This window comes from Macaca mulatta, chromosome 15, assembly GCF_049350105.2.
Source record: "Macaca mulatta isolate MMU2019108-1 chromosome 15, T2T-MMU8v2.0, whole genome shotgun sequence".
Taxonomy (NCBI): Eukaryota; Metazoa; Chordata; class Mammalia; order Primates; family Cercopithecidae; genus Macaca; species Macaca mulatta.
Window position 1 is genome coordinate 116,742,136 of NC_133420.1, and position 25,492 is coordinate 116,767,627.

Genomic DNA, 25,492 nt, shown 5'->3' on the forward strand with positions numbered 1-25,492 from the left:
GTGAAACCCCGTTTCTATTAAAAATACAAAAAAGTAGCCAGGCATGGTGGCGCGTGCCTGTACTCCCAGCTACTTGGGAGGCTGAGGCAGGAGACTCCCTTGAACCTGAGAGGTGGAGGTTGCAGTGAGCCAAGATCGCACCACTGAACTCCAGCCTGGACTACAAGAGCGAAACTCTGTCTCCAAAAAATAATAATAATAATAATCATCATCATCATCATCGTCATCAATGATCCTATAGAAAAATGGGTTAGAGACAGGCATGGACTGATCATAGAAAAAGATGCAAATGGTCATTAAAAAGATATATTCTCCACCCCACTCATGATAAGAGAATGCAAATTAGAACTATACTGAATATTTGTTATCACTTAACAGCTTGGCAAAATTCCAAAAGTTTGACCATATACTTTATTGGTAAGGCTTTGGGAAAGCAAGCACTCTCATACATAGCTTGTGGAAATAAAAACCAACTTCTAGGCGCATCTTCACAAGATGAAAACAAAATCAACTTCAGCTGCGACTGCAACCGCTAGCTCGACTCCAGAGTCCCCGACAGCACTGAAGCAGCTGCACAAAGAGCAGGTTAGAAAGGCAGTGGACACTCTGTTGACACATCGAAAGTCCAGGAAAAATGATCCCAGATTGCTTTTGAACAAGAATGAAAATTTATTTTTAATGGTGGTATGGAAAATTCCAAGTAAAGAACTGAGGATCAGATTGTCCTTGCCTCATGGTATTCAATCACATTTAGAAGAAATCTGTTTATTTTCCAAGGATGAACTCAATTCAACTCCTGAAAAGACAGACCAGTTCTATAGAAAGCTTTTGAACAAGCATGGAATTAAAACTACATCTCATATTATCCCCCTCCAAAACTTTAAAAAAGGAATATAAAGCCTATGAAGCCAAGCTCCACCTTCTGAGCAGTTTTGACTTCTTCCATACTGATGCCAGAATTAGGTGGCTCTTACCCTCACACATTAGGAGACATTTCTATCAAAGAAAGTTCTAGTATCAGGCTGAGGCCGGCAGATCACGAGGTCAGGAGATGGAGACCATCCCAGCTAACACGATGAAACCCCGTCTCTACTAAAAACACAAAAAATTAGCTGGGCGAGGTGGCGGGCGCCTGTAGTCCCAGCTACTCAGGAGGCTAAGGCAGGCGAATCGCTTGAACCCGGGAGGTGGAGGTTGCAGTGAGCTGAGATCGTGCCACTGCACTCCGGCCTGGCGACAGAGCGAGACTCTGTCTCAAAAAAAAAAAAAAAAAAAAAAGGCAAGTTCCAGTAGTTTCAGTATCTGTAAACCTTCTGTCTATGAATTTTATCAAGAGAGATCAATGAATGTATAGGTGGAACCGTCTAAGTATTTCTATAAGTGGTTCTTGCAGTGCTATACACATCGGTCACACTGGGATGCAGATTGAGCACATCATTGAAAACATTGTTGCTGTCGCAAAGGGACTTTCAGAAAAATTGCCAGAGAAGTGGGAGAGCGTGAAACTCCTGTTTGTGGAAACTGAGAAATCGGTTGCCCTTCCTATTTTTTCCTTGTTTGTCAACAGTTGGGATGAAGCCACCAGAAAATTTATGTTTAATAAGTAGAAAAAAGCAGCGAGGAGAAAACGAAGAGAAAAAAAATGTTGAAAAACAAAAGGAGAGGAACAAAAACAAAAAGATAAGGCAACAGGCTAGGAAGCCTGCATCAGTCCTAAGTAAAGATGAGGTGGCACCTAAAAATGGTGGCACTGCAGTGAAGAAACCATAATCAAAGAAGAAATAGACACCAGAGCATGAGGATAAAAATTGCGGCAGAGGAAAAGCCCTGGATAAAGTGACAAATGAATCAAAAGATGAAATTTTACAACCGGTAACCATAGGAAAAACTCCAGCTAATGAAAATATACAGACTGAAAAACGTGCTATAGGTCGAGGTGGGCGGATTCCCTGAGGTTGGGAGTTTGAGACCAGCCTGACCAACATGGAGAAACCCCATCTCTACTGAAAATACAAAATTAGCTGGGTGTGGTGGCGCACGCCTGTAATCCCAGCTACTCGGGAGGCTGAGGCAGGAGAATTGCTTGAACCTAGGGGAGGCGGAGGTTGCGGTGAGTGGAGATCACGCCATTGCATTCCAGCCTGGGCAACAAGAGCAAGCCTCCGTCTCAAAAACAAAAACAGAAACAGAAACAAAAGCAAAACAAAACAGAAAAAAAACATGCTATAGAAGGAAGTCTCCAGAAAAGAGTCCTGATCCCCACACACCTGGTGGGAAGAAGAGAAAGGCATTGCCAGCCTCTGATACCCCAAAGGCTACAGAGTCTGAGACCCCATGGAAAGGCCCAGGGAAGAAGCCAAAAATCAATGAGTCAGTAAAGGAAAACAAATCCTTGGCTGGGGCAAAAAGTCAGAGACAGGTACAAAAAAGCCAGAGGCCAATTTTTTTGCTACCCTTCGTAAATCTGTGACAAAAGCTTCCTGTAGCCCCCCAAAACGACCCCCAAAACCCAAAGTAAAGAACTACCTGAAGAGCTTTTTAGAACTACTGGGGTCCTGACCCGCTTTGCAGCCTTCTCCAAGGGTGAGAGGCTCGGACTTCAAGATTTGGCCGGGCGCGGTGGCTCATGCCTGTAATCCCAGCACTTTGGGAGGCCAAGGCGGGCAGATCACAAGGTCAGGAGATAGAGACCATCCTGGCTAACATGGTGAAACCCCATCTCTGCTAAAAATACAAAAAACATTAACTGGGCGTAGTGGTGGGCGCCTGTAGTCCCAGCTACTCTGGAGGCTGAGGCAGGAGAACCCGAGAGGCCTGAGCTTGCAGTGAACCGAGATGGTGCCACTGCACTCCAGCCTGGGCCACAGAGCAAGACTCCGTCTCAGAAAAAAAAAAAAAAAAAAAAAAAAAGATTTCTTAAAGCCTCTATAGGTGATTCTGACATACGATGTATTATTTTAATAGAGGTTTATTTGAAATTATATATTCTGCATTATTTTTCTGTTACATAAATGTTATTAAACAATAAGACTAGTGAACAGTGGCAATTAGTAGTAATTAATAGCACTAATGAAGGAGAAGGAAAGGAAGACCTATTTGGGGAAAATTCAGACTGCAGAAGCGGCCTGCCTGAAAAGTCATAGCAACAGGCAAAAATAAAACAACCCTGGGAAAAAAAACTCAGGCTGCACCTGCAGACAGATAAGCAGACAGGGTCCAGCACAGAAGCCCTTTGTTCTCTGTACAAATAGCAAGCTCCCAGGAAAAAGTTTCCTCCCGTTTTCAGGCATATACACGTTGGAAGCTTGCACAGGAAGGAGGGGGATCTTACCCACAGTTACACAAACAAGAGAAGCAGTGCTTTGTGCTTGTCTAGAGACATACCCACAGCTGCGTAAGATAAGGGGAGTTGCACAGACAGCTTTACTGGTAAGTCACTCCAACTGTTACAGAGATGAGAGGAGTTTCTTTCCCCGCCCAGGCGCCCCCCGCCCTACCTCCTCTACCCTGAGACGGGGTCTTGCTCTGTAGTCCAAGCAGGAGTGCAGTGGCGCGATCTCGGCTCACTGCAAGCTCCGCCTCCAGGGTTCACGCCATTCTCCTGCCTCAGCTTCCTGAGTAGCTGGGACTACAGGTGCCGGCCACGATGCCCGGCTAATTTTTTTTTGTATTTTTTAGTAGAGACGGGGTTTCACTTTGTTAGCCAGGATGGTCTCAATCTCCTGACTTCGTAATCTGCCCGCCTCAGCCTCTCAAAGTGCTGGGATTACAGGCTTGAGCCACCGCACCCAACCGAGAGGAATTTCTTATAAAACTTTTGAATTCAGCTATAACCCAGCAATCCACTTGGACTCCCCTCTCTGCTGCAGACAGCTTTCTTCTTTGACTTCTTAGACTTTCACTCCAACGCAGCTTTGTGTCCAAGCTCCTTACTTTTCTTGGATGTAGGACAAAGTCCCCGAGGTACTAGTTCAGACAATGAGAACCTGCTACATTAAGGTTATTGACGAAACTGCGACACTAGTATCTTAGTTTTAAAAATACTGTGGGAAAATATAACGACATATTTAAAATGTTGATATATTATAAACATTATACGGAGGATGATTACACATTTTCCCCTAGTACAGCAGTTTAACTTTTTAATAATTTTATTGGATTACTATATATTATTTTTTCAAGAGACAGGGGGTCTCATCAGTTGCCTCGGCTGGCTCTAAACTCCTGGAGTCAAGTGCTCCTCCTGTCTCAGCCTTATGGGTAGCTGGGACTGTTGGCACATGCCACCACACCAGGCTTAGTGTGTATTCTTAAGATACGTTAAATGTTAGACTTTTAAGAAGGAGAACATAGGCCAGACATGGTGGCTCATGCCTGTAATCCCAGCACTTTGGGAGGCTGAGACGGGTGGATTGCCTGAGCTCAGGAGTTTGAGACTAGCCTGGGCAACATGGCAAAACCCCATCTCTACCAAAAATACAAAAAATTAGCCAGGAGTGGTGGCATGCACCGGTAGTCCTAGGTACTTTGAAGGCTGAGGTGGGAGGATCACTTGAGCCCAGGGTCAAGCCTGCAGTGAGCTGAGATTGTGCCACTGCACTCCAGCCTGGGTGAGAGAGGGAGACCCTGTCTCAAAAATAAATAAATAAATATAGTAGGACGAACTAAACTGATATTTTGATATTATCCATATTTAAAAACTAACAAACACAGTGCCATGTTTCTTTCTGCCCCATGATACAGTAGGATATGTTAACTCTGTTTCCTTTTCTGAAAATATTTCTGAGCTGCCTGCAGCCTTTAGGTCCTCCTTAATTTATTTAATGGTAAAACTGATGTAAAAATCCACTTTGACTTGCACTCTGCTCTTATCAAACTCATGTAACACTGGGTTCCTGTGTCAGTACAATACGATGACATTAAGCTAAATTTCATCTCAACACAAGTGTTTAATCATGGAATAGTTAGGATTTTATCTGCTAGCAACAGGATTTAGACTTGTTGGAATTAACTTCTATCTTCTATCTCTCCAAAAAGGGCCATCTACTCTGTATGTTGTTTGGGTAGATCATTATTTGTCCATCAGTTCCTTTGCATCCATTCATCACATAGTCTATGTCTAAACTGCCCATTGCTTTCTCAACATTAGGAAGAACATTGGATGTCATCAGAAGTTAAACGCTTCTCAGGGAAAATGGTTTTTAAATCAGAGAGGTTAGTAGAAATCAAATATGGATATCAAATAAATTACAGTTTTAGTAAATAAATTAAAATGGTTTCACTTGGCTGCCCTGTTCTGGTTATAAATGTGTATTTGAAATATATATGTGTATATATTTGTGTATTTAAAATATATATGTGTGTGTATATTTGTGCTTCAGATATATATGTATATTTGAAATATATGTAAGTGCTGAAGCAGTCTTATTTACAAGAGTGTTCTTTCCTCTATCAGTTTTTGTCACAACCCATACATGATCCTGAACAACTCAGATGCAGTCAACTCATCCTTTTCCAGATATCTCATGGTCCTGCAAAGATCATTAAACAGTTTTAGAAAACTAGCACATATGTTTCTACTTTATTTTTTTATTTTTTTATTTTTTTTGAGACGGACTCTTGCTCTGTCGCCCAGGCTGGAGTGCAGTGGCCAGATCTCAGCTCACTGCAAGCTCCACCTCCCATGTTCACACCATTCTCCTGCCTCAGCCTCCCGTGTAGCTGAGACTACAGGCGCCCGCCACCTCGCCCAGCTAGTTTTTTGTATTTTTTAGTAGAGACGGGGTTTCACCATGTTAGCCAGGATGGTCTTGATCTCCTGACCTTGTGATCCGCCCGTCTCGGCCTCCCAAAGTGCTGGGATTACAGGCTTGAGCCATCGCGCCCGGCCCCATGTTTCTACTTTATTGTAACTCTTTTCTACATTCTCATCTTTAAATGTATTTAGTGAGTACCTACTATAAGCCAACCACTGCCCTAAGTGCTGGGGACACAGCTTAGATCAAAACAGTCAAAACTTCTGCCCTTGAGAAATTATTCTGTAAGAGAGATAGGCATTTTTAATTTTTTTAATTTTTTGAGGCAGAGTCTTGCTGTTGCCCAGGCTAGAGTGCAGTTGCAAGATATCGGCTCACTGCAACCTATGCCTCCCAGGTTCAAGCAATTCTCCTGCCTCAGCCTCCTGAGTAGCTGGGAGTACAGGCGCATGCCGCCACGCCTGGGTAATTTTTGTGTTTTTAGTAGAGATAGGGTTTCACCATGTTGACCAGGCTGGTCTTGAACTCCTGACCTCATGTGATCCGCCTGTCTCAGCCTCCCAAAGGGCTGGGATTACAGGCATGAGCCACTGCGCCTGGCCATTTTTAATTTTTTTAAACCAACTTTTGTGAAGTTTGATTTACAAACAATAAAACGTACACATTGTAAGTATATACTTCAGTGAAATTTTACAAATGTATTCACCCACACAGGCACTACCTTGATCAAAAACAGAATATTTACATCACTTCAAATCAAGCTCTATCCAAGTCAGTCTCTTCTTGAGCCCTGAGCAGCTGCTAATCTGTTTTCTGTCACTATAGATGTCTTTTAAGAGCTTGGGGTCTCACATTTGATTTCTTTTTTTCCCTTCCTTCCTTCCTTCCTTCCTTCCTTCCTTCCTTCCTTCCTTCCTTCCTTCCTTCCTTCCTTCCTTTCTCCTTCCTTCCTTCTTTCCTTCCTTCCTTCCTTCTTCTTTTTCTTCTTCTTTCTTCTTCTGCTTCTTCCTTCTTCCTTTTTTTTTTGAGACGGAGTCTTACTCTGTCACCCAGGTTGGAGTGCAGTGGCGCCATCTCGGCTCACAGCAACCTCTGCCTCTTGAGTTCAAGCGATTCCCCTGCCTCAGCTTCCCAAATAGCTGGGATTACAGGCGCACACCACCATGCCCGGCTAATTTTTTGGTATTTTTAGTAGAGACAGGATTTCACCAGGTTGGTCAAGCTAGTCTCCAACCCGACCTCTCCACCTGCCGGCCTGCCAAAGCATTGGGATTATACGCATGAGCCACCATGCTCAGCCTGATTTCTTTTACTCAATATATTTTTGAAATTCATTCATGTTGTACATCAAGTAGTTGATCCCTGTTTATTGATAATTGCATTCATTACATTGTATAGATATGCCACAAGTTGTTTTTATTCAACAGTTGATGGACATTTGGGTGGTTTGCAGTTTTTGATTATTAAAAACAAAGTTGGGCCACGCACAGTGGCTCACGCCTGTAATCCCAGCACTTTGGGAGGCCAAGGTGGGTGGATCATGAGGTCTGGAATTTGAGACCATCCTGACCAACATGGTGAAACCCCGTCTCTACTAAAAATACAAAAAACAGCCTGGCGTGGTGGCAGGTGCCTGTAATCCCAGATACTCGGGAGGCTGAGGCACGAGAATCGCTTGAACCTGAAAGGCGGAGGTTGCAATGAGCCAAGATCAGGTCACTGCACTCTAGCATGGGCGACAAGAGCAACATTCTGTCTCAAACAAAAACAAAGCAAAACAAAGCTGGTATGAATATTAACATACAAGCCTCTGTATGAATATACGCTTTTGTACCTAGGTAAATTCGTAGGAGATTACTGGATCGTATGATAAAGTGTAAGATTACAAGAAAAGATTGTAAGTTTTCCAAAGTAGTTGTACCATTTTGCATCACCATCACCAACATATCAGAGGTCCAGTTGCTCTGCATCCTTGCCAACATTTGGTATTATCTTTTAATTTTGGGCCATCCTAAAGAACAGGTGGTGATAAAGATGTGCTTCTTACTTGTGCCCGTCTATTTATGTAACCCCATTTAAAAACTGATCATTTTATTAATAAATTTTTAAAAATCTGAAATATTTAGGAATCTTAAATTAAATGTCTGGCTTGACTTTGCAGATATTTTTATTCTGTTCCCTCACGAAACTCCCAGGCGCTGTATAGCAAACATAAATCCGTTGTCAGTCAGCAGTAGCACGTTATTGCTCTCGGAGCTTGGCTGCTCGTTGGTGCTCGCAACCACAAAGGTCTACGCAAACCTCCACGGTTTCCTCCAGCCTTCGCGTCACCTTTCTAAGAAATTCCCAGAGGGCAGCGCAGACGGGCCGGGCTCTAGGGCTCCGCGCTCCGTCTCTTTCCGGGAACCGCCCACTACCCAGGGCGCCCACAGAGGGTGGAAAAAGAAGATGACTTCCGGTCTCGCGATCGTCTCTAATCTCGCGAGAAGAGAAGGCGGCCGCCGTCGGCCGAACAGAGGCGGTGGCGAGGGAGGGGGTGTGGCCGGGGAGCGCGAAGTCCCGGGAGTAAGGGAGAGGGGGCGGGGTCGCGCGCCCCTGGCGTACGCATGCGTGCACGCCGTCGGTCGGGCTGGGCTGAGAGGGGAGGGGGCGGCGGCGGCAGAGGCGGCGTCGTTATTTCCGTGGTCCGGACAGTGCGTGGCGGCGCGGGTGACCACGGGAGAAGTAGGTAGGGACCGCCCCTGCGTAGCCATTGAAACCCTGTCGCTCGTGTGTCCAAGAGCCGCAGCACCCCGCGCGTGTGGCGGGCCCTGAGGACCGCAGGTCACCCTGCTGCCCCGGCCCTCCCGCTGCGCGTCAGGTAGGGGCCGCGGGCTCTCCAGTGCCCGCTGTCGGCCGAGGCCCCGGCCTTGCCCGGTGTTGCCGAGGCGACGATCCAGCGCCGGACGTGCCCGCCCTCCTGCGCGGCGACAGATCTGTCCTTGCTTACGCGCCCAGTGGGACCGGGGCTGGGCCGGGCTGACCCGGGCGGGGCGGAAGGGAAGAGGGTGCCCGCCTCAGGTGTGCCGCGGCCCTAAGCCTGGCCGTTGGGACCCTGCGGTGCGTGCCGGCTCCTCATTCCTCCCGGCGAGGTTCTGCCTGGGTCCGGGCCGGCCCTGGCCCGGGAAAGGTCCCAGCGAGCTCTGGCCAGGTGAAGGGCTGCCTTGATTGACTTCGGTAGTTGCCGCGTGGGGTCCTGGGCTGCGAGAGGGGACCCTGAATAGTGCTTTGGTCATTTGTGGCTATTATTGAAAGTTGGAAGCTCTGGAGTTGTTCTTTTCGGGCCAGTGGTGAGATGGTTTGTAATTTTTCTTCTTAAACGGTAGGAAGGCAAAGTATTTATGGGCCCTGGTAGGTGGTGGGCTAATAGTAAATAAGCAGCAGGATTGTTAATTGACGTGAGATTTGATTGCATTAAGATTATTCTTTGCAGTACTGTCCTTAGACTCAGAAGAGTTCTGCTTTAAAGAGTTTAGTAAGACTTCATCCCATACTTAAACAAACACACATTTCTGCAAATACTCTTGCCCAGAAAGCTACATCCTCTCTCTTACATCAGTATTAATTTTACAGGCATAATGGTTATGAAAGCTTCTGTAGATGATGATGATTCAGGATGGGAGCTCAGTATGCCAGAAAAAATGGAAAAAAGCAATACAAACTGGGTGGACATTACCCAAGATTTTGAAGAAGCTTGTCGAGGTGAGTCTGATTTTTGGATTAGAAGTTCAACATCTGAGAGGGGTAGAATGACTATTGTGCTCTCTAAACTTACCTCATTCGATGAAATCAACAGGTGAGTGTGCTTTGTTGAGTTTGTTAGCCACACTTACTCTGTATCCTCTAATTTTAACTTTAAAGCAAGCATATATTTGATACAGCATTAAATACAGATGTTAAGAAAGTTTTTTAAAATTGATTTTTTCTTACTTTAACAGGTTAGAGAGAGCAGTAATTTCTTAACTGTGGAAAACACTTTGTTAATCTAAAAGATAGTGGTATTTTTTGTATGTTTGAGGTTTCAGAATGATCAGATCACATCATTCCTTGCTTAAGATCATCCAGTGGCTTCCCGTTGCAGGTAGAATAAAATCCAAACTCCTTCCCTATGGGTCTATAAAATCTGGTCCCTGTCTACCACTCAGGTTTCATTTATGTGCCACTGCCTCTGCCAGACTTATTACATTGCAGTCACAGGTCTTTCTTATCTCCTTGTGATGCACACCAAAGTGGTTCTCCCAGGTGTTTGCATTTTTTGTTTTCTCTCTTTTAAATTACTTTGCCCCTCGCTTTCACACAATTCTTCTTAAGTGTTACCTCCCTGGTGAGGACCTCAGAACAACCCCTCATTCTCTCCTCTGCAATTCCACCTCAGTTGAATCACTTTTTATTTTCCTCATACAGCTTATCTTTTTCAGAAGCCATAATTTTCCATTATTTCTTGTTTATTTTCAATCTCACTCACTGGAATATAAGCTCTGTAACCCTAGTACACAGAACAGTTCCTGGCACATAGTAAATTCAATAAACAGGAATAAATGGGGAAATGAACATGCTTGTTGGTTGAGGAGAAAGAGTCTAGGGAGAGACTGAAGAGAAAGGAACAAATACTGGAGTGAGAGCTTGAACGTTAAAGAGAGGATGAGATCAAGGAGATGGTGGAGAAATTGGGGAAAAGCATAGGGATACACTGAGACAGGAAGGACTGAAGTTAGGATGAAGATAAAAGTGTATTTCTAAGTGACAGAGGAGGACTGATGATGGAATTCACACCTGATGGCTGGCTCGTATTGTCTCAAGCAGCTTAGGTCTTTTGATGATAGTTGGGGTGTGTTTGGATAGTGCTCTGAAGAGGAGGAGTAAAGACTTGGGGCAGCTGCAGGTGGAAAGGGAGCCAGCTATGTATAAGCAAAATGGTAAATCATGTGCCATCCTTTGTTTTGAGATCACTTTTTATAGCCTCAGTGAGACAGTGGAAAGAACATAAGACTGGGGGTTGAGTGACTGCCCATATATGTCTATCTAAGGAAGAGACAAAGCAGTGTCAAGTTACAGTGTAGTTTTTGTGCTCAGAGATCTTAGACTATTAAGTGGATTATATCTGTCATCTTGCACTGATTTTAAGTAATCTCTATTAGGGGGCTGTAATTATTAACCTAAATAGGGAAGGTTTTTGAAGGACATGTGGCTTGGATTGGGCCTTAAGGAGAGAGAGTTTTTACGAGGGGAGGTGACAGAGTTATTCTAGACTGAGATGAACTATATGAGTCAGAGTTCAGTGAGGATTTTATGTTAGGGGAATAATAAGTAATTTTGCTTGGCCACAAAACAGTTTTCAATGCTGGGAATTATAGAGGGTCTTTAGTGCCATTGATGTTTTCTGTTTGTTTTTGTTTTTTTAGTTTGAGCTAGTTTTATAGGCAGTAGGAGTTTTTTAATGGATTTGAGCATAAGATTGAAATTTTATTCCCCTTGATCAGTACAGTGGCTTGGACGGAGTAGTTTCTCAGTAAGTAATGAGTAAGCTTTATAGTCAGATATGGGCTGGAGTCCTAACTCTGTCACTTACTAGTTTAGTTTCCTTGGAGTTTAATTAATCTGAATCTTAGTTTTCTCTGGAAAACAGAACTTCTTTAGAGAATTTTGGGGATTAAATGAGACAGTGGATATAAAGTACTGGATCTGTAGTAGCATTCAATGATGGTAACTGTTGTTACTCAAGGTATATTTAATTTAGAGTTGAAAGCATATAAAGTTTCTCTACTAGCATAATTTATGATGGATTAGGATGAAAAGAATCTATAACCTTAGACAAGGTTTGCACTCAGCCCAGATTAGGGCATTAAGGCCTTGGACTAGGCCTTGACAGAATGGAGAAGGGTAACATATGAGAATGAATAAGTTCATGTTGCTGGAGGGGTGAAAGAAACATGAGAGATGATGTGTTCCTTAAACTTTTGGTGACTGCAGAGGAGAGTGAGCATGTACACTGCTTCTCAACCTCTCCTTCTCAGATCTTATGGGTAGAGTTCAAAGTGTCTTAATTCGTAGATACAAGATATCTTTATAATTTCCTGTTTTATCTTAGAGATTCATGGAAGAGTTTGCATTTTACAACATGTTTGTTGTTTGAGGGGAACACTTACATTTCATTTATGTTAATGGTCTTTTGCTTCCTACATCATCACATTAATTTGCTATTAGGCAGCTGTGCAAATTTTTATCCTGTGTCTTTGAATCCTGTGGGACATGATGTTCACCAGGGTTGTTGCATACCACAGTTTGAATACCACAGGTCTGCAGAATTTAGTCTCAGTGAAATACAACTATAGAGGTCCTCTTAATTTTAGTCTTGCAGCTTGCTTTCATATATACATTCTCTACTTGTTTTTGATTGTAAGAAAAATTGAACCCAAGAAAGCAGTTTAGAATACTGGTGGGAGAGATGTTTTGGCTTGCCTTTGAGTTATATCATAAATTAGCCTTATTTCTTTGTGAAGGAACCTTGAGTGGGAGATAAAGTTTAATCCATGCTTCACTGTGGACAGAGAGGGGGTGGCATGCCATTTTGTGGACAACATCATACCATCCTATTAACTCTTCCATAATTAGCTCTTGCACTGTGTCGAGTGGCACAAATGTGAGGTATCCTTCTTGGAACTAAAAAAATTGATGTAGAATTAACCTTCATATATAGATTTAGGACTAAAGACTGTTGGCAGTTCTTGAGCCTGTGGTATTTATTTTCCCTTCTTGGAATAATCAGATTTGTAGTCTTGATTATGGTTTAGGCTTCTGTTCTAGTGACTTTCTAAAAACTAAATTTGAAACAAATATGGTTACATTCTTTCTTTTAACTTGCAGTAATCTCTCCCCTTTGGTGACAATGTAATGGCATTTGGCTAGACTCTGGTGATTTCTTTAGTACCACAAAATAGTCTGCATACTGATGATGAAGTTGTTTTTAATGCACATTTGTACTTATTTTTTTAGTGGCTCTTTAAAGTCCTGAATCAAATACAAACTTTTAACTTTTATGATTTATTTTATTTCCTACTAGGCAGGTGGCACACATTCCCTATAACTACTCTTGAGGCTCTTATTTTTTTCTTTTCTAAATTATTTGTAATTTAGTCATTATTGTTGTTTTGCCTGATAGGAAATATGTGATTATTTTAAGTAACACTTCTAGGCTTTTTTAAAAAAAAAATTATAAATTAATTTTTTCTTTTTATAGTTAGGGTTTTGCTTTGTCACCCAGGCTGAAGTGCATAGAATGCCGTGATCATTCCTCACTATAGCCTTGACTATAGGCTGGGTTCAAGCAATCCTCTCATCTCAGCCTTCTGAGTAGCTGAGACTATAGGCACGTGCTATGCCTGGCTTATTTTGTTTTTTTTGTAGAGACATTATGTTACGTAGGCTGGTCTCAAACTCCTGGCCTTAAGGGATCCTCTCACCTCAGCTTCCCAAAGTGTGGGGATTATAAGTGTGAACCACTGTGTCCAGCTTCTAGGCTTTCCTTCTCTAGGAAACCTTGCCTAATTTAAACTGTCTCATTTTTCTACCTATTCCATTTGGTTTTTCTTATTTAGGTGCTTTCTCAATTATAAACCCACAACTTAGAAATTTCACTTAAACATAAATGATCATATGACATACACTCCTCCTGCTGCTGCCCACCAGATTCCCTTCTCCACACTATGGATAGCAACATTCTCTCCTAGGATGATGGCGCCAGTGGTATCTGGAGTCCAGAAGTAATGCAAAATCTGCCGTGCTGACTTCCATTCTTCTTATGTTTTAGTCTAGGAGGATATGGGCCCAATCTCTCCTTCTGTTTTCTCTCTTTGATGGCTTAGTTTAAGCTTGTCCAACCCACTGCTCAAGGGCTGCATGTGGCCCAGGATGACTTTGAATGTGGCCCAACACAAATTCGTAAACTTTCTTAAAACATTACGAGATTTTTTTTGCGATTTTTTTTTTTTTTTTTTTTTAAAGCTCATCACCTATCGTTAGTGTATTTTATGTGTAGCCTAAGACAGTTATTCTTTCAGTGTGGCCCACGGAAGCCACAAGATTGGCATGCCTGGCTTTGTTCATTCCTCGGTAGTCAGTTTTTATTACCAGCACCATTGGTTAAGGCCTTCCATATCCATTCATCTTCTGCAGTTCTTGTTTAGTACTTTAGGAAAATTCCTTTTACACTGTCTCTTGCCTCTTGTAAAACCTGGGATGCTTAAGCTTCTTGTTGCTCTTCCTTTCTTTTCTGTCTTCTCTCACCAAGAACAATTGTAGGTGCTCAATACATATATTTGTTTGAAGAATGAATGAATATTGTAAGGCCTTGTTTCTTCATACTGGAGAATATTTGGATCTGGGATTACAGAAGTTTGAGAACCACTGCAGTGCATAAAATGCTGTCATTTTGGGGGATTGCCTGTAACCAGCATAATCATGAACCCCAAGCATGGACACTGAAATTATGTTGATACTTGATTATAGTGTTATTATCTAGGTGATCTGGAATATTCTGTGATTTTTTTTTTTCTAAGATTATCATTGAACTGATTACATCACTCTTAAACATTATGGAAAAAATACAAATTCTTTGTGAAACTTTCAGTGACATCTTTTTTGCCCCCCACACTCCCATACATGTGGGGTGAGAGTCATTGTTCTAGGAATTTACTGTTTGTTAGCACTTGATTCTAAGAGGAAAAGGATGGATGGATGGAAATTGTCTTGGCAAAAGATCTAGGCAACCTGTAAAATTGCTTTCCTTGTTCTGTGCCATCCAGACTGTTATCAGAGGTGGGGCATGGGCAAGATGGCCAGCACTGGCATTTATGGATCACTTTAGATTAGTGGTTCTCAACTGGGGGTGATTTTTCATCTCAGGGGACTTGAATGTCTTGAGACATTTTTGATTGTCACAGTGTATATGAGGTGGTGCTACTGGCATCTAACAAGTACATGCCAGGTATACTGTTCATTCAATTCAACACACAGGGCAGCCCCCACAAACAAATAATTACCCTCCTCAAAATATCAATAATGCTGCAAGTTCACCGCATTTAGATATCAAGTTCACTGCATTTAGATTACTTTCAAGAAGGTTCAGCTGTCACTTAACCTCTCAAACCCTGAATTCTTCAGGAAAGGAACATATGGATACTGGACTTAACATCCTTAGCAACTAGCATTGACATAGAGCAGGCCGTGTGAGTGGGCCCTTTGATGCAGTTTGAGGGCTCTTCTGCAGGGTTAAATGCTCTTACCAGATTTTCCCTTCATCACGTGTAGTGTATCTTGCTTCATCTTAGGAGCTTTAGTTAATAAAAAAGGAGTCCCTAGAAGATACCACGTTCCACCTTTTAGCTGATTCTTTCGATATTTATCTTGCTGGTTTTGGGCAGCATGCTTTTATACTACTATTTGATTTCCTTCATTCCCAGTTTAGCCTGTATCTATGGACTTAACCCCCTATAGTTATAGGTAGCTACACTGTGGATATGCAAATATTATTCATAGCTGAGCCAAGCAGTAAAACTATTACTACTTTTTCTTTCCTGCATACATCTTCTGTTTTACACAAAAATTTTTACCCAAAAATTGGTGTACTTATCATTAATTCTACTTCAGACTCTTTACCAGTTGTCTAAATCTCCATAAGACATTCAGACTGATTGGATAGCCTGGTGGTGTCATCTCCTTATAGATCTTTCTTCTTATCCTCTTAACTGCAATCTAGGTTTATTGCCTTTTGTACCTAGTATGTAACTTCATTCTGAGATCTTCTTTTCTTCATCAGCCTGGGGTGTCTTTTCTCTCTTATTATAACTGGACATCATTATTATCTTCTTGAGTAAAGTGCATGGGAGATGAAATGTTTTGAGGCTCTTAATATCTGAAAATGTCTTTTTTCTGTCCTCCCACTTGACTGATATTATGTCTGGGTGCCTTTGAGAATTTTGAAGGCATTGTCCATTGATCTTTTGCTATTGAGAAATCTGATGACATTCTGATACATGTGAAAGTTATATGTCGATACCTTTATTCTTTTTTTTTTTTTTTTTTTTTGAGATGGAGTTTTGCTCTTGCTGCCCAGGCTGGAGTGCAATGGCACGATCTCAGCTCACTGCAACCTCCATCTCCTGGGTTCAGGCAATTCTCCTGCCTCAGCCTCCCAAGTAGCTGGGATTACAGGCGCCTGCCACATGCTCAGCTAATTTTTGTATTTTTAGTAGAGACAGGGTTTCGCCCTGTTGGCCAGCCAGCAATTGAACTCATGACGTCAGGTGATCCACCCATCTCAGCCTCCCAAAGTGGTGGGATTACAGGTGGTAGCCACCATGCCTGGCCTTGATACCTTTCATACATAAGTTTTTAGGATCTTCTGTTTGTCATCCTTGTCCGGAACTTTTCACAGTGGTCTGGAGCCTTTTCACTTTGATGCTTCAGTTCTAGGAAGCATCCTTGAATTATTCTATTTGTTTTTCCTATACTCTCCTTATGGAATGTCTTTTATTTGGATATTGAATCTCCTAAACTTGTTCTATTTTTTTCTTATCCTTTCTTCCCTATTTTTCTTTTATTTTTGAGACAAAGTTTCACTCTTTTTTTTTTTTTTTTTTTTTTTTTTTGAGACGGAGTCTCGCTCTGTCGCCCAGGCTGGAGTGCAATGGCATAATCTCGGCTCACTGCAACCTCCACCTCCCGGGTTCAAGCAATTCTCCTGCCTTGGCCTCCAGAGTAGCTGGGACTACAGGCGCCCACCACTATGCCCAGCTAATTTTTGTATTTTTGGTAGAGACGGGGTTTCAGTGTTGGCTAGGCTGGTCTCAAACTCTTGACCTTGTGATCCACCCGCCTTGGCCTCCCAAAGTGCTGGAATTACAGGTGTGAGCCACTGTGCCCAACCCCTTTTTTCCCTGTTTTTTAATGTCTTTTTCCTCAACTTCATCTTCCAGATCTTTCATTGCACTTTTCTTTTCTCCTGCGATGTTTTAAATTTTGAATCATTACATCTATGGCTTGAGTCCAGTTTTCCTCATATCAGATATTTCCCTTTGCTCTGAGTGGTGTAAGCTGTATACTATTGAGCCTTCTTAAGGCTTTAACTTAAAAGTAGAAGTAACTTTAAAAAAAACAAAACAGTTTATCATGTTACCCTTACTTTAGTAGTTTGGTGTCATCTGGAATTGCTGGGATCCCCAAGACTGTTTTGCAGGATATGCAGAGTTGAAACAGTTTGGTGGTAATACTAAAAAGGTACTTGCCTTTTTGACTGTTACTCTCTTATTAGTATACGGTGGAGTTTTTCAGAGGCTAAATGATGTGTGATGATGTTATTGCTCTGATGGCTAATGATAATTTGAAACATTATCCTTCTCATTAAATTTTTTGAGAAATGCTGCTTGGTTGGATAAGGCCCAATTTACTCAATTCTGTAGTGCTATACAAGATCATGATTCTGTGTTCAGTCATTGATCATGCAGGGGGGTGCTTGTACTGTGCTTCGTGAGTAAATTCTTAAGTTTACTGTCTATAAAGTTTAATAGTGAGAGATACGATTACTGAAGTTCTTCTTTTTAGAGATGGAGTTTTGCTCTTTTTGCTCAGGCTGGAGAGCAGTGGCACAGTCTCAGCTCACTGTAACCTCCGCCTCCCGGGTCCAAGCAATTCTCATGCCTCAGCCTCCCAAGTAGTTGGGATTACAAGCATGTGCCACCGTACCCGGCTAATTTTGTATTTTTAGTAGAGACAGGGTTTCACCATTTTGGCCAGGCTGTTCTCGAACTCCTGACCTCAGGTGATCCACCCGCCTTGGCCTCCCAAAGTGCTGGAATTACAGGTGTAAGCCACTGCACCCCTGATTACTGAAGTTCTGAGGAATCTTACGAGTCATCTGGTCTGACCTTTCATTTTACAGATGAGGAAACCAAGGCCAAGAGTGATTGACTTGCTTCTAGATCTGTGGGGTGTTTTTAAGTTTGATGAAGCTATTTGGTACCCATATTTACCCTAAATACATGATACATTATTATAGCAGTTTCCAAACTTTTTGGTCTTAGGACCCCATTATACTTTCAAAAATTACAGTCTATGTGTGTGTTTTATATATATATATGATTATTAGAATTTAAAACTGAGACATTTAAAAAATATCCATTTAAAAACGATGATGGGCTGGGCATGGTGGCTCACGCCTGCAATCCTAGCACTTTGGGAGGCCGAGGTGGGTGGATTACTGGAGGTCAGCTTCAAGACCAGTCTGGCAACACAGTGAAACCCCACCTCTACTGAAATACAAAAATATTAGCCGGGTGTGGCAGTGTGCACCTATAGTACCAGCTACTCGGGAGGCTGATGCAAGAAAATTGCTTGAACCCGGGAGGTGGAGGTTGCAGTGAACTCCACTGCACTCCAGCTGGGGCAACAGAGTGAGACACCATCTCAAAACAAAAAAACAAGAAAACAACCCATTGCATGTTAACATAAATAACGTATTTTTTTATTGAGAAATAATTGTATTTTCCAAAACAAAAAATAATATGGAAAAGTAGAGTTTGACATTTTTGCAAATCACTTTAATGTCTGGCATAACAGAGGGCAGCTGAATTCTCATATTTGCTTCTATAATTCAGTCTGTTGCCACATGTTGTTTTGGTTGAAGTAGCTGACATAAATCTGGCCTCACCAAATATGTAGTTGAAAAATGGAGGAATCTTCAGATAATTTTGGATATTCCTCTTTGATACTCCAGAAACTTGACAGGTGGTCATTTCTTAAAGGTTAGTTGCAGTCTGGAATCTGAAACCCTATCAATGGACTCTTTATGCTCTGTTACATTAAAATTCATTGCTCTTTCTTGAACTTTGAGTGGCTTTTTAATCCATGCCTGATTTTGTAACATGCATTGCCATTTGGAAAATACTGTTTCAATAAGTTATGCAGATCTTCCAGATTTTTTGTTTTTGAGGCATAGTCCTGCTCTGTCACCCAGTCTGGAGTCCAGTGGTGCGATCTTTGCTGACTGTCACCTCTGCCTCCGGGTTCAAGGGATTCTCCTGTCTTAGCCTCCTGAATAGAGTAGCTGGGATTACAGGTGTGCACCACCACGCCTGGCTAATTTTTGTATTTTTACTAGAGACGGGGTTTCGCCATGTTGGCCAGGCTGGTCTGGATCTCCTGACCTCAAGTGATTCGCCTGCCTCGGCCTCCCAAAGTGCTGGGATTGCAGGCGTGAGCCACCGCGCTTGGCTAGATCTTCCAATTGTTAACACATTTCATTATACAATATTAATAAGCACATTTGTTGTTATCACTACTAATATAGAAAGCTCTTCTAAGTTTTGGGAAATTGTTAGACTTACAGTGGCAGATACATATTTTCCAAAATTTTAGTTTCTGCTTGAAAGCTCAAATTTTATTATTGGCAACAAATATCGTCAGTTTTTCTTGAAGTGACAGATTCATTTATTTTTTTAAAAAATGCCACATTCTCAAGTCTGAATAACATAGTCTGTTGATTGTTTTTGTTTTTTCAGGTAAAAGTAGTGTTCTGTAATAATTGTGCAAGTGTTTTTGTTTTTGTTTTTGTTTTTTGATATGAAGTTTTGCTCTTTATGCCCAGACTGGAGTGCAATGGCGCGATCTCAGCTCACCGCAACTTTCACCTCCTGGGTTCAAACAATTCTCCTGCCTCAACCCCCTGAGTAGCTGGGATTACAGGCGCATGCCACCATCCCAAGCTAATTTTGTATTTTTAGTCGAGACGGGGTTTCACCATGTTGGCCAGGCTGGTCTTGAACTCCTGACCTCCAGTAATCCACCTGCCTCGGCTTCCCAAAGTGTTGGGATTATAGGTGTGAGCCACTGTGCCTAGCGGTGCAAATGTTTTTGTTCCCCAAGACAACTGTCTTTCTTTGATAGGCAGCAGAAGTGTTTGTCTGCTTCCCATTTTTTCAAGTAGAATATTTAACAACTTATACAAAGTTGAAACTGAGTAAAATTAATCAGGGCTGGTGCTAGGGTGAAGTGAGTGAGGTACCTTACGGTGCAAAATTTAAGAAAGCAAGAACTAAAAGTGAATACATTTTGCTCTATAGGTACCTCAGTTACCGCACCCTGGCCTTGAGAGCAATAATGTTTACTGCTTTATCATGGTTGTTCTTTTATTTTCCCCAGCTTTTTTATTGTGTTAAAATAAACAACATAATATTTACAATCTTAGGCCAGGCGTGATGGCTCATGCCCGTGATCCCAGCACTTTGGGAGGCCAAGGCGGCAGATCACTAGAGCTCAGAAGTTTGAGACCAACCAGAGCAACATGACGAAACCCCGTCTCTGTAAGAAAATACAAAAAATTAGCCGGTCATGGTGGTTTGCACCTGTCGTCCCAGTTACCCAGGAGGCTGAGGTGGGAGGATCACCTGAGCCTGGGAGGTCAAGGCTGCAATGAGCTGTGATAGCATCACTGCTCTCCAGCCTGGGCAACAGAGTGAGACCTGTCTCAAGAGAAATTTTTTTTTTTAACCAGCTTAACCATTTTTAAATGTACAGTTCAGTGGTATTTAATACATTTGTCTTGCTAACATCACCACCATTCATATCCAGGACTCTTATCTTGTGAAGCTAAAATTCTCTATCCATTAAACAAATAGTAAGTCTTCATCATTCCTCTCCCCATTCTCTGGCAACCAGCAGTCTACACTATGACTTGTTTTCTTTTTTTGAGACAGAATTTCACCCTGTTGCCCAGGGTGGAGTGCAATGGCATAATCTCAGCTCACTGCAACCTCCGCCTCCTGGTTCAAGTGATTCTTCCACCTCAGCCTCCCAAGTAGCTGGGACTACAGGCACCCACCACTATGCCTGACTAATTTTTGTATTTTTTTGGTAGAGATGGGGTTTCACTACGTTGGGCAGGCTGGTCTTGAACTCCTGACCTCAGGTGATCTGCCTGCCTTGGCCTTCCAAAATGCTGGGATTACAGGCATGAGCTAGCACGCCTGGCCCTATAGTATTATTTTTGACTACTTTAAGTATTTCATTTAAGTGAACTCATACAGTATTTGTCTTTTTGTGCCTGGCTTTTTTCACTTAGCATAATGTCCTCGAGGTTAGTCTATGTCGTAGCATGTCAGAAGTTCCTTCTTTTTTAAGACTGAGTAATATTCCATTGTATGTGTATGCCATGGCTTATCATTCATCTGTCAGTGGGCACTTGGGTTGTTTCCCATGTTTTAGTGCTTGTGAATAAAGCTGCTGTGAACATGAGCATACAAGTACCTCTTTGAGGCTCTGTTTTCAGTCTTTCTGGGTATATGCTCAGAATTTGAATTGGCTGGATCATATGGTAATTTTGTTTAAATTTTTTTTTTCTTTTCCTTTTTTTTTTTTTTTTTTTTTAGAGACAGGGTCTTGCTCTGTTACCCAGGCTGGAGTTCAGTGGTTCTGTTGTGGCTTTCTATTACCTTAAACTACAGGGTTCAAGCAATCCTCCCACCTCAGCCTACCCAGTAGCTAGGACTACAGGTGTGCACCACCATGCCTGGCTAATTTTAAAAGATATTTTGTAGATATAGGGTCTCACTGTGTTGATCAGGCTGGTCTTGAACTCGCGGGCTTAGGCAGTCCTCCCGCCTTGGCCTCCCACAGTGCTGGGATTATGGGTGTGAGCCACTGCATCTGTCCTGTTTTTAATTTTTTAAGGAACTGCTATACTGTTTTCCACAGTGTCTCAACCATTTTACAGACCTGCCAGCAGTACACAAGGGTTTCAGTTTCTACACATCCTTATAACACTTATTTTCTGCAGGGTTTTTTTTTTTGTAGTAGCCATCCTAATGTGTGTAAGGCGGTGTCATTGTAATTTTAATTTGCACTTTCCTAATGAATAGTGATCATCAAGGGCATTCTTAGATTGAAGAAAATTTTTGCCTTTTTTTAGCCATAAGTGCCTGGAAGTGCAGAGTACATGATTAATTTAGCTTGGGGCCGCTGTCTTGATTTGTGCTGAAGCTGCAGCAGTTTTGCCCTCCAGTGCCTTTTTGCCTTCCTGTCGTCGTTTTTGCATCATTAGTACAGGTGTCAACACAATAAAAAAAGACAATGAATGTTTTCGTATGCTTATCAAAGTAATTTTAACATTGCAGGCTCCTGGGTTCCCAGATCACTCTTTGAGAATTGCTGGATTACTAGTATGTTTTCTATGTTTTGTTGTTTTGTTTTGTTTTGTTTGAGATGGAGTCTTCCTCTGTCACCCATGTTGGAGTGCAGTGGCACAATCTCGGCTCACTGCAACCTCCGCCTTCTGGGTTTAAGTGATTCTCCTGCCTCAGCCTCCCAAGTAGCTGGGATTACAGGCACCCACCACCACACCTGGCTATTTTTGTATTTTTAGTAGAGATGGGGTTTCACTATGTTGGCCATGCTGATCTCAAACTCCTGACCTCAAGTAATCCACTAGCCTCAGCCTTATTGTTATATTTTTATACATGATTCTTATCTGTTTCAGTACCTGGAACTGTTAAAAATTAATGTTATTTAACTTACAGTTGGCTAAGGAAGATTGGCTACAGTTCAGAAAACTGCTTACACCTTCCACAGGATTTAGCCATAAATTTTTTTTTTTCCCCAGACGGAGTCTTGCTCTGTTGCGCAGGCCGGAGTGCAGTAGTAGCGCGATCTCGGCTCACTGCAAGCTCTGCCTCCTGGGTTCACGCCATTCTGCTGCCTCAGCCTCCTGAGTAGCTGGGACTACAGGCGCCCGCCACCACGCCGGGCTAATTTTTTTGTATTTTTAGTAGAGACAGGGTTTCACCGTGTTAGTCAGGATGATCTCGATCTCCTGACCTCATGAGCCACCCACCTTGGCCCCCCAAAGTGCTGCGATTACAGGTGTGAGCCACTGTGCCTGGCCGCCATCAATATTTAATTTACTTAGCATGTTATAGCAGTGATTTCTGACTTACCTGCGTATTAAAATCATCTGGAGTGCTCTAAAACCAGTGTATAGTTCCCAGCTCTAGATTTCATTGGTTCCCAACTCTAGATTTCATTGGTTTGGGATGCTGCTTGGACTTTGGGATTTCAAAAGTTTCTCAGTTGACTCTAATATGCAGCCGAGGTTGAGGACCAGTGCTTTATAGTGATTGAACACTGTTTTGATTACCTGTTTACTCAAGTGTTTTCTATATAATTTAAATACAATAGGATTTTAAAAAATGGTTTTGACACTGTTACTGGAACAGAAATTAGATTATGGTAACATGGTTTAAAAACTTGAGAAGTAGCAGTCAGTTCTATGTAAAAGTTTACTTGGGGAAGTATACTAGTGATTTTTAAAAATGGGGTTGGTAATTCTGATTGGAATATTATGGCCTGTGATGGGTCACTTATTCTCAAAAGTATTATTTTTTTTCTTAAACCACTTGATTTATAGTATTCTTTTGTATTTACATAAGTACTCACTGTACAGAATTATTGGGGGAACCTGCCCCTAATAATTTGATGTGAGTCCTTTTCTATTTTCCCTAAGTGTTTGCCAGTCTGAGAAATAAAAGGAAAGAGTACAAAAGAGAGAAATTTTAAAGCTGGGTGTCCGGGGGAGACATCACATGTCGGCAGATTCTGTGGTGCACCCCAAACCGCAAAACCAGCAAGTTTTTATTAGTGATTTGCAAAAGGGGAGAGAGTGTACGAATGGGATGTGGGTCACAGAAATCACATGTTTCGCAAGGCAATAAAATATCACAAGGCAAATGGAGGCAGGGCGAGATAGCAGGACTGGGGCGAAATTAAAACTGCTAATGAAGTTTTGGCACGCATTGTCGTTGATAACATCTTATCAGGAGACAGCATTTGAGAGCAGACAACCAGTCTGACCAAAATTTATTAGGTGGGAATTTCCTCGTCCTAATAAGCCTGGGAGCACTATGGTAGACTGGGACTTACTTCATCCCTTATCTACAACTGTAAAAGACAGATGTCCCTAGAGCAGCCATTTTAGAGACCTCCCCCAAGGCACACATTCTCTTTCTCAGGGCTGTTCCTTGCTGAGAAAAATAATTCAGCGATATTTCTCCTGTTTGCTTTTGAAAGAAGAGAAATATGACTCTGTTCTGCCCGGCTCTCAGGCAGCCAGACCTAATGGTTATCTCCCTTGTTCCCTCAGCATCACTGTTATCCTGTTCTTTTTTTCAGGGTGCCCAGATTTCATATTGTTTAAACAATTTGTGCAGTTAACACAATCATCACAGGGTCCTGAGGCGACATTCATCCTCACCTTACAAAGATGACGGGATTAAGAGACTAAAGACAAGACAGGCATAGGAAATCACAAGAGTATTGTTGGGAAAGTGGTAAATGTCCATGAAATCTTCACAGTTTATGTTCAGAGATTGCAGTAAAGACAGGCATAAGAAATTATAAAAGTATTAATTTGGGGAACTTAATGAATGTGCATGAAATCTTCACAATTTATGTTCTTCTGCCATGGCTTCAGCTGGTCCCTCCGTTCAGGGTCCCTGACTTCCCGCAACATAGAATGCATTATATTAGTAATGGAGTAGAAGTAAGTATTTCTTAGAAAATGAATTTTAAAGTAATACAAGCACATTTTTTTTCAGGTGCTAATGTCTTTTTTTTCTTAGAATTAAAAGGATTTTCCTTTTTTTTTTTTAGAATTAAAGTTGGGAGAACTACTTCATGATAAGCTGTAAGTATTCTTTGAAAATGGTGTAGTGTAATATTTCAGTCTTTTTTTTTTCTCATGTGGAGTAATATTCCCTGAAGTTTGAGTAAGTTTACATTTCAAAATTATGAAAATAAAACTAATTATAAATATATTTTTAACTGTGATGAGCTATTTTGGGGCAGCTAACCCTAGTTGTGATGTGAAATGGTTATACCTAGGGAAACTGTAACTTATGGTCCTTTCCTGGAGAGCAGATGTAATGAATGTGGAATTTCTTGAAGAAAAGGTATCAGTTGTATGTCATATGTGATAGGTTGGTTGATAACCAGAAATTGGGTGACTAAGTGCCTAGATAAAAGTAAATGAGAATCCCTGTGTCTTAGTCAGTTTAGTGTTGCTATAGCTAAATACCTGAAACTGGGGAGTTTATAAAGAGGTTTATTTGACACAATCCCTGTGTCTTAGTCAGTTTAGTGTTGCTGTAGCTGAATACCTGAGACTGGGGAGTTTATAAAGAGGTTTATTTGATGACTGGAAGGTTAAGATTGGGCAACTGCATCTAGTGAGAGCTTTAGGGTGCTTCAACTCATGGTGGAAAGCAGAAGGGGAGCAGCAGGGAGTGGCATGTGGTGCGAGGAGATCACATGGCAGGGGAGGATGCAAGAAAGAGAAACCGAGGAAGTCAGAGTCTTTAAAACAACCCACCCTCTTGGATGGTATTGTTGACCCTTGAACAACTTGGGGATTGGGGTGCCGACCCACCCCCTTACAGTAAAAAATCCACATAAAACCTTTGACTCCGCCAAAATCTTAACTACTGGTAGTCTGTCATTGACTGGAAGTCTTACCAATAACATAAACAGTTGATTAACACATATTTTGTGTGTCATATGTGCCATATACTATATTCTTACAATAAACTAGGGAAAAGAAAATGTTATGAAGAAAATTATAAGGAAGAGAAAATATACTTACTGTTCATTAAGTGGAT

General features: G+C 41.9%; 1 protein-coding gene and 2 pseudogenes across 7 annotated transcripts in view; all 3 read left to right on the plus strand.

Moving 5' to 3' along the window:
- The first annotated feature begins 479 nt into the window (after positions 1-479).
- Positions 480-1,149, plus strand: LOC144329417 (ribosomal L1 domain-containing protein 1 pseudogene; annotated as a pseudogene).
- Positions 1,150-1,370: 221 nt separating this feature from the next.
- On the plus strand, positions 1,371-2,783 carry LOC100429285 (ribosomal L1 domain-containing protein 1-like; annotated as a pseudogene).
- A 624-nt stretch (positions 2,784-3,407) lies between these two features.
- Positions 3,408-25,492, plus strand: part of NAA35 (N-alpha-acetyltransferase 35, NatC auxiliary subunit) — a 91,234-nt gene continuing 69,149 nt past the window's right edge. The window contains exons 1-3 of one of the 7 annotated variants that reach the window (XM_077965350.1): positions 3,408-3,429; positions 9,369-9,497; positions 24,489-24,522. In XM_077965350.1, the coding sequence (XP_077821476.1) occupies positions 9,374-9,497; positions 24,489-24,522 (158 nt within the window). In that variant the 5' untranslated portion in view covers positions 3,408-3,429; positions 9,369-9,373. 7 annotated transcript variants of the gene reach the window in all.